General features: G+C 35.8%; 1 protein-coding gene across 1 annotated transcript; it reads left to right on the top strand.

Moving 5' to 3' along the window:
* The first annotated feature begins 397 nt into the window (after positions 1-397).
* On the top strand, positions 398-7,790 carry LOC141390734 (aquaporin-4-like). The gene is made up of 2 exons (XM_073963668.1): positions 398-1,030; positions 6,917-7,790. The coding sequence occupies exons 1-2, from the start codon at positions 479-481 to the stop codon at positions 7,109-7,111; spliced, it is 747 nt and encodes a 248-aa protein (XP_073819769.1). The 5' UTR covers positions 398-478; the 3' UTR covers positions 7,112-7,790.
* The last annotated feature ends 2,128 nt before the right edge of the window (positions 7,791-9,918 follow it).

Raw genomic sequence — 9,918 nt, 5'->3', positions numbered from 1 at the left:
GTCCATGATCTAATATGACCCGAAGTCAATATCTAGGTCGAGCAAAAGTTAGGTTGATATTATGGTCATGTAATACTATAATTCTCAATATCGATATAAGTAACCTCTTTGAAGCTCTGATATTAAATATTTACAACAATGTATAAAAACACACCCATTACTTACTCATCGACCCTTAAAACGAGAAACTTCTCTGCACAATTTCGTAAGCAGAACATTGCTTTAAGACGTTATTCCCAATGCAGTTAACAATGTGCATTGCACCGATTTGTATTATCTACGCGCCACGTTCTTTGTTTTGTTGATCGTCAACTACCCACCCAGCATTGCTTAATGGCTATGCTTCCCTTAGCCGCAGTCATATAAAGCATTCGCACAACTGTTTTCTTTTAGTCAAAACAAACAACCCCGACAATTAGTCTGTTTTCGAAGCTTGCGGTGTGTAGACATACTCTGTCGTATTTTACTTTTTTGTCTTATGATTAAAACACAAACAACGTATCGACCCGTTGAAATGGATAATCGCCTGAAGTTGGTGCTACAATGTTTCTTTGCGGAATTTTTCGGTACCGCTATGGTTTTATTTACCGGTTGCATGGGTGCCTTGGAGACAAAACTTTTTGACAATTCCCATTTTCAATATAGTTTGAATATGGCCCTAATGGTAATGGTGGCTGTTCAGTGTTTTGGTCATGTGTCCGGTGGCCATATTAATCCGGCTGTAACATTGGCTGGTTGGATTTGTGGTGTTGTAAAGACCTACATGATTGCAGCTTATTTTTTGGGACAAATTTTGGGTTCCGTTGTTGGTTTTGGATTACTCAAATTAATTGTCTCTACGGATAATGGATTTTGTATGACCTTGCCGGGGAATAACATTAGTACGGGTCAAGCTTTTGTCATCGAATTTGTTATTAGCTGTATACTAATTGCCGTCTGCTGTGCAACGTGGGATGATAAAAATGCAAAATATCAAGATTCTTTGGCCCTGAGATTGGGTTTAACCGTTGGAACGCTGCTATTTTCAGCGGTAAGTAGAATTGTTTTAAAATATTTATTTGAATTTAAACATTAGAGAAGTATGTAACATGGGATCATAATTTGTTATTTGGTCCTACTTGGCGATCGAAATAATTCTATGGGTTGGTATTGAGATGTCTATAAAAGACAGTGTACAAAATAAAATTCAGGATATGTGGCTGAAATAGTGGACCAAAAGTTTCAAAAACTTCTGCCGGTACCAACTAAAATGATTGATATTTTTTTTTTCAAACTTATATCAAGTTCCAAGGAGGTATATTTCGGACAACATCTCGTTAGAACCTCATTCAGAAACGTTCACAATATTCGTTTCAATGCAGTTTAAGAGATGAATTTTCTTTAAAGGTAGCCGTTGTTATTCTGATTGTAAAGATGTAATTTTGGTTGGCACGAAAGGAATGACTACCAAAATTAGATCCAGTTCCAAGATGGACTATAATTGTCCTTTAAGGATTCACTATACTTTTGCACTTAATCCAGCTGAAGGCAACGTCTCGGATCGATCCACAATATGGAGGGTATAATAAAATTTGTCATTCCGTTTGTAACACATTGAAATAATCGTCGGAGGCCCTATAAAGAAGAGTTGGGCAATCTAGTTCCTGGAGCGGATCGATCTTTCTAGTTCCTTTTTCTAAAAGGAACTAGTTCCTTAATATAGTTCCATAGTTCCAAATAGTTCCGAGTGCGATATAGTTCAATGAATCTTTCTCTTTCATCGTTCTTTCTGTTTTCTTCGTTCCAAATAGTTCCGAGAGTGAAGTAGTTTAACGAATTTTTCTTTTTTTGTTCGTTTTCATCTTATGGTGGATTAATTTACATACAAATAAATAAACTGCAGCGATGTAACGAAGATGTGATTTACGTTTATTTTACAATGTGATTGCATCTGAATGATGAACGAACCGAACGAGAAAGATCGAAGTGAGTGTGGAATTAAAGGAAAAAATCAACTATACAAATGAAAGGAATTAAATGTAGGACTGGTACTATATGAACTAAAGGAACTATATAAATGCAAGGTCGGATATAGTTCCAATAGTTCCTTGTCCGGAATAGTTCCTTGGAACTAGTTCGTTCCGGAACTACACAACTCTACTATAAAGTATATATATTCGTGATCAGCACAAAATTCCAAGTCGATATAACCACGTCCGTCGGTCGGCCAGTCCGTCCGTCTGCTAAAATCAAGATACAGCTGAAAATGTTTAAGATAGAGCTTTACCATTTGGGGTAGATGTTTCTATTACTCCTAGTATGTATGGCATTGAAAATGGTCCACGTTTTCATATATTCCCCATAGAACGGTACCTCCCGATTTTCGGAATTTTGAAGGTTGTGACCTCCATATCGCCCCTACAATAGCTAAATTTTGTTTTTAGTCTTCGTTGGGGGTATACAACTTTCCACCTAAAATTTGTCGGTATAGATCCACATCTTCATTTAGCCCCCAAAGAACCTGCCGATTTTCGGCATTTTGAACGTTGTGGCCTCAATATACCACTAAAATGGCTGAAATTTGGTACTTAGTCTTCGTTGGGGTATAGAACTTTCCACTTGAAATTTGTCGGTATAGGTCCACGTCTTCAAATAGTCCCTTATATAACGGTACCTCCCGATTTTTTGTATTTTGAAGGATGTGTGCTCAATATTCGACCGAAATGGCTCAAATTTGGTATTTAATACTTGATAGTGGTAAACAACTGTCCACCTGAAATTTGTAGATATAGGTCCACGTTTTGATATAGCCCCCGTAGAACGGTACTTGCCGATTTTCGGTATTTTGAAGGTTGTGACCTCCATATCGCCCCGAAATGGATGAAATTAGGTACTTATTTATTTAAAACAAGTAATAAAAGTCTATAGTCGGACGGAGCCGACCATGGGATACCCTATACCACTATCCCTGGACAATCGCTCTCCACGGAACTTCTTTTCAATGATTGTGAAAATTTAATTATCAAATGTCAGAGATGTAATGTATAATACTAATGGCCAAAACCAAAAAGTTACAATGACATTTTTGTAGCAGGAAAGGAAAATTTAGTTCACACAAACTAAAATGTAATGAAACCCACTTATGTAGTACTACTACTTCCGTTGTTTAACCGCTACGTTATTGAAATTTTTATCAATTTCACACAAAGGTTTCAGTCCATTTAACCCGCTAAGTATTATCTGACCTTCACGTTGGTTTGTACGCTTCTTCTTCATCATAAACTCAAACTTTGTTTAAAATTTTGCGGGTTACTATTTTAACCTACAGAGCCGCTACAAAATTGGTTAAAATTTTGTTTTTGGTCCATTTCATTCCCTGAAAATTTCACGATCATCAGCAAAAACCAATCATTTCTATTCTGGCCCGAACCCAACTTCCCTAAAAAATTCGTTACAATCGGTCCATAATTGCGGCCTTAAGCTTGTTTACAATTTTTAATGGACGTACACACATCGCTAAATCGCTTTATCTCGTCGAGATATGAATTTTGGCATACCAAATAAGGGGTCTAGCACGAATATTTCGTGGTGTTACATAAACTTTTGGAGAGACAATATGTAGCATGGGATAAAAATGTGGTTCTCTACACAGAACCCATTATATATTAGGCAGTAGGCCCGTTATCTAGCAAACACTTTATTGCAATTTACATCAGAGGAAAGGTCAGTAGTTTTTTCCTACATGTAGGCTGCTTTGCGAAATATATCCTCAAGGAATTAAAATATCGACCAAAAATAAAATTTTTATATTTTTCATACAAAAGTAATGGTCCATTTCGCCCGCTAAAGAATATCAGATCATCATTGAAAATTGTAGGCATCTTTTTCGACCTATACTCTTACCCGGTGCAAAATTTCGTGCCTATCGATGTATAATTGCGACTTCTAGCGAGTTTATTATTACACTACAAACAAATAACGGAATATATTAGGCTGTAACTCTGTTATCTGATCATGCATACCAATATATCAATTGAAAGGTTAAGCGTTCCAGTTTCAAGTATATCTCACTTGTCCGGAATGTCACTTCCAGGAATTAAGATATAAGTTGTATATTAAAAATTTTCACAATTTTCACACAAAAGTTTTGGTCCATTTAACCCTCTAAATATTATCCGATCGCCATCTCAAATTGCAAGCTTCTCCTTTGTGATATACTCTTACCTTATTTAAAATTACGCGTTGATCGGACTATTATTGAGACCTACAGAGCCGCTAGAAAATTGGATAAATATTATGTTTTTGGTCCATTTCACCCGCTAAATATTTCACGATCATCACCAATAAGAATAGGGATCTATTCTGATCTGAACCCGACCTCCATACAAAATTTCGTGACGATCGGTCATAAATGCGGCCTGGAGCGTGTTTACAATTTATAATGGACAGACGGACGGACGGACGGACACACATCTCAAAATCGCTTTATCTCGTCGAGATATGAAGATTGGTACACCACATTGGGGTCTCCGACGAATATTTCGCGGTGTTACATGAATTTTTACCAAAACAAACTTATAATACCCTTTTCCACATTGTGGTATCTATATATATAAAAATGGTGTAAAAAATGTATAGTAATTCATAAAATGAGAACGGCTAGGCCGATTTCTGTAAAATTGTTTGTCAGTTATTCGCATTTTCGAGGAGAAGGTCTTTACGGAAGAAAATTTTGGAAAATCCCTCTGGAAAAGTCGGAAAATTGGAAAAATCGAAAATTGAGTTTTTGTATGAAATTTTATTCCTTAATAGCGAGACGAAGTTCGCCGGGTCCGCTAGTAGAGTATAATGACTGAAATTTGGTATTTAGTCTTCGTTGGGGTATAGAACTTTCAACCTGAAATTTGTCGTTATAGGTTAACTTCTTCATATAGCCCTCATAGAAACGCACCTCCCGATGTTGGGTATTTTCAATGTTTTAGCCTCAATATCCTAACGAAATGGCTGAAATTTTTTTATTTAGTCTACGTTGGATGTACACAACTTTCCGCCAGAAATATGTCAGTATAGGTCAACGTCTTAATATAGCCCCTATATAACGGTACCTCCCGATTTTCGGTATTTTGCAGATTGTGGTCTCACTATCACACCGAAATGGCTGAAAGTTGGTATTTAGTCTTAGTTGGGGGTATACATCATATAGCCCCCATTGAACGACACCTCCCAATTTTCGGAATTTTAAAGGTCGTGGCCTAAATATCCCATCGAAATGGCTGATATGTGGTATTTAGTCTTCGTTATGGGTATACAACTTTCCACCTGAAATTTGTCGGTAAAGGTGCACGTCTTGACAAAGACCCAATGAAAACGTACATCCCGATTTTCGGTATTTTGGAGGGTTGTGGCCTCAATATCCCGCCGAAATGGCTCAAATATAGTACTCAATCTTCGTTGGGAGTATAAAACTTTCCACCTGAAATTTTTCGATATAGGTCAACGTCTTCATGTAGCCCCAATAGAAAGGTACCTTCCGATTTTTGGTATTTTGAAGGTTGTGGCTCAATATCCCTCCTAAATGGCTGAAATTTGGAATTCACTCTTCATTGCGGGTATACATCTTTCCTCCCGATTTTCGGTATTTTGAAGGTTGTGACCTCATTATCGCACCGAAATGGCTATACAACTTTGCTGGTATATATGGTATAGAACCGTACCTTCGGTATTTTGAAGGTTGTGACCTCATTATCGCACCGAAATGGTATACAACTTTGCTGGTATATATGGTATAGAACCGTACCTCCCGATTTTCGGTATTTTGAGGATATTAACTAAAATTTTTTAACCGGAATAGGTGTAATTTGACATCTGAAGTCCTTAATGGTCCCAATAACCCCCACCAAAAATTATCTATATAGGTCCAAATTTTGATATGGGCCCCACATAACATTGCCTTCCGATTTTCGGTATTTTGAGAATTTTGGCAACAAGTTTTGACCGAACTACCTGCAATTTAACATTTGAAGTTGCGTGGATGCATGATTTGTTACAGCGTCCATATAACAGCACCCGGACTTTAGGTATTTTTAAGATTTCATCGACGTTTTCGAACAAAATTTTATGTAATATTCTCACCAAAAATTGTGGAGATGGGTCCACGTTTTCAAATATTCCTCATATAACGGTACCACCCGTTTTCCGGTCAAAACGCTGTGGACATAGGTTCAAGTTTTGGAATAACCCCCCAAGTTTTGGAATAGGCCTCAAGTTTTAAAATAGCCTCCATTTGGTACTGCCCGATTTTAAGTATTTTGAAATGAAATATGACATTTAGGCTTCAATGTGGTCAAAAAACTTTTTCAACAAAAATTGTAGACATAGGACCACGTTTTGGAATAGCCCCCATTTGGTACTGCCCGATTTTAAGTATTTTGAAGTTTTTTTATCAAAATTTTCGGCAAAAATTTCACGAAATATGACATTTAGGCTTCAATGTGGTCAAAAAACTTCTTCAACAAAAATTGTGGACATAGGTTCACGTTTTGGAATAGCCCCCGAATAACGGAATATTTTGAAGTTTTTATCTACGTTTTCGGCCGAACTTGGATGTAGTTTGGCAATTAGAGTTTAAAGTGGTCAAAAAAGTTCCCCAGCAAAATTAGTATTCATTTTGAAGTTTTAATCTAGGACTCCTAGCGCTCAATAAACCTCCCCACCACAAATTGTGGACAGGCAGATACTTTTGTAACAGAAAGAAAACATTTAAACATAACAATTTGATCCGATCGAACTTAACGCTTTTTTATTTGTTTTATTTCCTTATGAAAATTGTTTTTAACATCTTTACGAGAAAATGTTTTCCTCTCTATCCCCTTAAAGTTCTTTATAAAATTCACGTTTAATATTTTCTAATTATACCATTATTCACTTCTTCTTACAGGGTAATCTTAGTGGTGGAAGCATGAGTCCAGCACGTTCTTTTGGTCCAGCGTTATGGTCGCTGGATTTCAACCATCACTGGATCTATTGGGTGGCGCCTATGGCTGCGTCCCTATTCACAAGTGTTATTTATAAAATTACATTTATGTCTAGACATCAGACGCCTTCACACGTTTCAATCGATGTAGTAGATTAAGAAAGAAAAAAAAAAACGTATGCCGAGGCAAAAGTCTATGCTGTTCGTTTCAGAACACTGATATATATTTGTAATTTTAGCTGATATTTATGATTTAGTTTTAGTTCAATCTCACGAAATACGAATTCAAAAGATTCAACGTTTCCAGAACAAAATTATAAGAAACTGCGTCAGGGCACCTTGGTTTGTGCGAAATAGCGATCTACACAGGGATCTAAACATGAATACAGTCAAAGAGGAAGTATTTGACTGCACTCAGAAATACTACACACGTCTCAGCCAACATGAAAACGCTGAAGCTAAAAAACTTCTACAAACATCAACTCTTATTAGAAGACTGAATCGTAAGAAACCATTTGATCTTCTCCAACGTTTAGATTGATCCTTATTATTCCATTATTCTATATTTATTTACCTTAATTAATAATATTAAGTTAAATTATCAACCCTAATTTAAGATGTATCCAAACTACTAGTTAGTCACTATGTAATTGAGACTAGTTGTAGTAATAGTTAAGCAACCAATGTAATATTTGCTTAAATAAAAAAAAAAAAAAAAAAAAAAAAAAAAAAACGAAATACGAATTATGTATAAGTTGTACGATGTTATTTGTTATCTATGTATTTGTAGTTATTATAAAAAAATCGAAAATAAAATAAATAATTTTAGTAAATAACATACGAAATGAATTTTAGCAAAAAAATATTAGCGAAAATCAAAAGGGCATGTGGCGCCACGTTTCAATCAGATAGTTAAGTTAAAGACCACTGAGGGCAACTTTAATATAGCAAAGTCTATATTCACAGAGAACAGAAATCATTATTATCAGGATTATTTATCTATCCCCTATAGGAAATGTACGGGGTTGTATGTATATTGAAGTACCTACTTATGTTAACATCTAATGCAATTGTATAACAATTGATTTAATATTGATAAATACATGTTTATACAAATTCAATTGTCACATGATAATGTATACACTATAGGTTATTGTTTAACAAATATGTATGGCATTGTACATTCTAAATCAGCAACAGATAGTGGTATATGTCTATTTTTAGTCAATTGTAATCTATTTGATACAAATCTTCAAGCTCATTTATATTTGTAAAATAAAAGGGTGAGTTAATGCTCTAGCCTTGTATCGATAGTGGTAAGTTTGTATATTGAAGATACCTCGAAATTTCTGTCGCGCACATATGGAATTGTATCTAAATTTTAGAACCTTTATCTCTGGAACGAATAGGAATTTGGCCTTGCTGTCTTTTGCAATATTATAGTCCTAAAGTAGTAGAACTTATCTGTTTAACAGACCCCATAATAAAACAAATGAGCAAAGGCTATAGTCGGGACGGGGCCGACTATATGATACCCTACACCACTACCACTATACATAAGCTTTTCACTCGTAAACATTTTACTAAAGTTTTCACCTATCTGGCTTTTATACCAAATGACTTAAGGCGAACTGAGCCAAAATAATTGATATTTAATTTTATATTTGACTTCTGTCGACATCTACTTGGTACTGATTAAAAGCTTTGCTGGTCTGACATGGAAATAAAATTCCATAAATTGGAAATTGGGATATACCAGCGTCTTTTTCAACATCAACAATTTTGGTAACGTAATGGCGAAAATTTTAAGGCTCAGAATGTGTTCATTGTTGAAACGCATCCAAACAAAGCTAAGATACTCGTCAGTATAATTCAAATAAATAATGGGAAGGTGAGATGTGCGCCAATCTATTTTGCATCATAATAAATGCGATATTTTCCTCATCCAAACTCAATATGTTTCTTCTTCTTCTTTGGGAGCCCTATTAACCACAAAAACTGATCCTGACGATCCTATCAAAATTGCAACCTGTACGCGATTCCAAAAAATGGAAAAATGGGATGCATTACCGACTTTTGCGATACCTCCATTGTTTAACCACATACTTTGCAACAATGTAAAAACGTTGAATGTTCTCCATATAAGTTTTTAGCCCATTCCGACCCCTGAATATTATCCGACCATCACACTATGGGCCCAATGACAGGTTTTTGAGGCAACAAGTCACTGGAAGCTGCTGGACCTTTCAAATTTCGTCCTGATTATTATAGTGAGCATAAAAATATATCTGCAAAATTTGGAAGGAATCGGTTCGGATATAGATATAGCTTTCGTATATATGTTTAAACCGATTTTATATTTAGGCCGCACTAAGGACACAATTTGCATGCGATGACTTTAAAATTTGATATGGTACATCCTGATCAATTAATAATCAACCTCCAGAAAATTTGGTTCTGATCGGTTCAGGTATATATATGTAGGAGAGAATTTGTTTTTAATTTCATCACACATCTTACTTTTATTTTACTTTATTTTATTTCGCTGTCTGCCCGAATTGAATACACGAACCCTATGATTTCTAGCCAAAGACACTACACACTATGCCACGCACACGAATATTAAGTGACAGTGAGCGTTGAACACACAACCCTAGGATTTATAGTCGGACACACACTCACTGTGCCACCGTCGTCATTACTTAGGGAGGAGTAAAGTAAGTAAGTTTACCTTGTAAATTTTTTAAGAAGTAACCCATTACTTTTCAGATTACCTGTAATGCGAAAAGAAACTTGTTTACATTACTTTGTAAAGGGTTACGTAATGACTACCGGATCCAAATTTTTGCTGGGTAGCGTAGACGAAGACAATACACAGCACATAACGAAGACAACGACGACACACAACACATATCACAGGAAAGCGAACGTCACAAAAAGTAAAACGAGCGCACACTCATGACGAT

The sequence above is a fragment of the Musca autumnalis genome, unplaced genomic scaffold, assembly GCF_047663935.1.
Source record: "Musca autumnalis isolate F117 unplaced genomic scaffold, ASM4766393v1 scaffold_1, whole genome shotgun sequence".
NCBI classification, from domain to species: domain Eukaryota; kingdom Metazoa; phylum Arthropoda; class Insecta; order Diptera; family Muscidae; genus Musca; species Musca autumnalis.
This window is presented reverse-complemented; position numbering and strand designations above follow the sequence as displayed.

Excerpts from the sequence above, each read along its gene's own strand:
- LOC141390734 (XM_073963668.1), top strand. The coding sequence starts at position 479 with ATGATTAAAACACAAACAACGTATCGACCCGTTGAAATGGATAATCGC. Across the intron at positions 1,031-6,916 it reads GAACGCTGCTATTTTCAGCG|GGTAATCTTAGTGGTGGAAG; the intron begins GTAAGTAGAATT and ends TTCTTCTTACAG.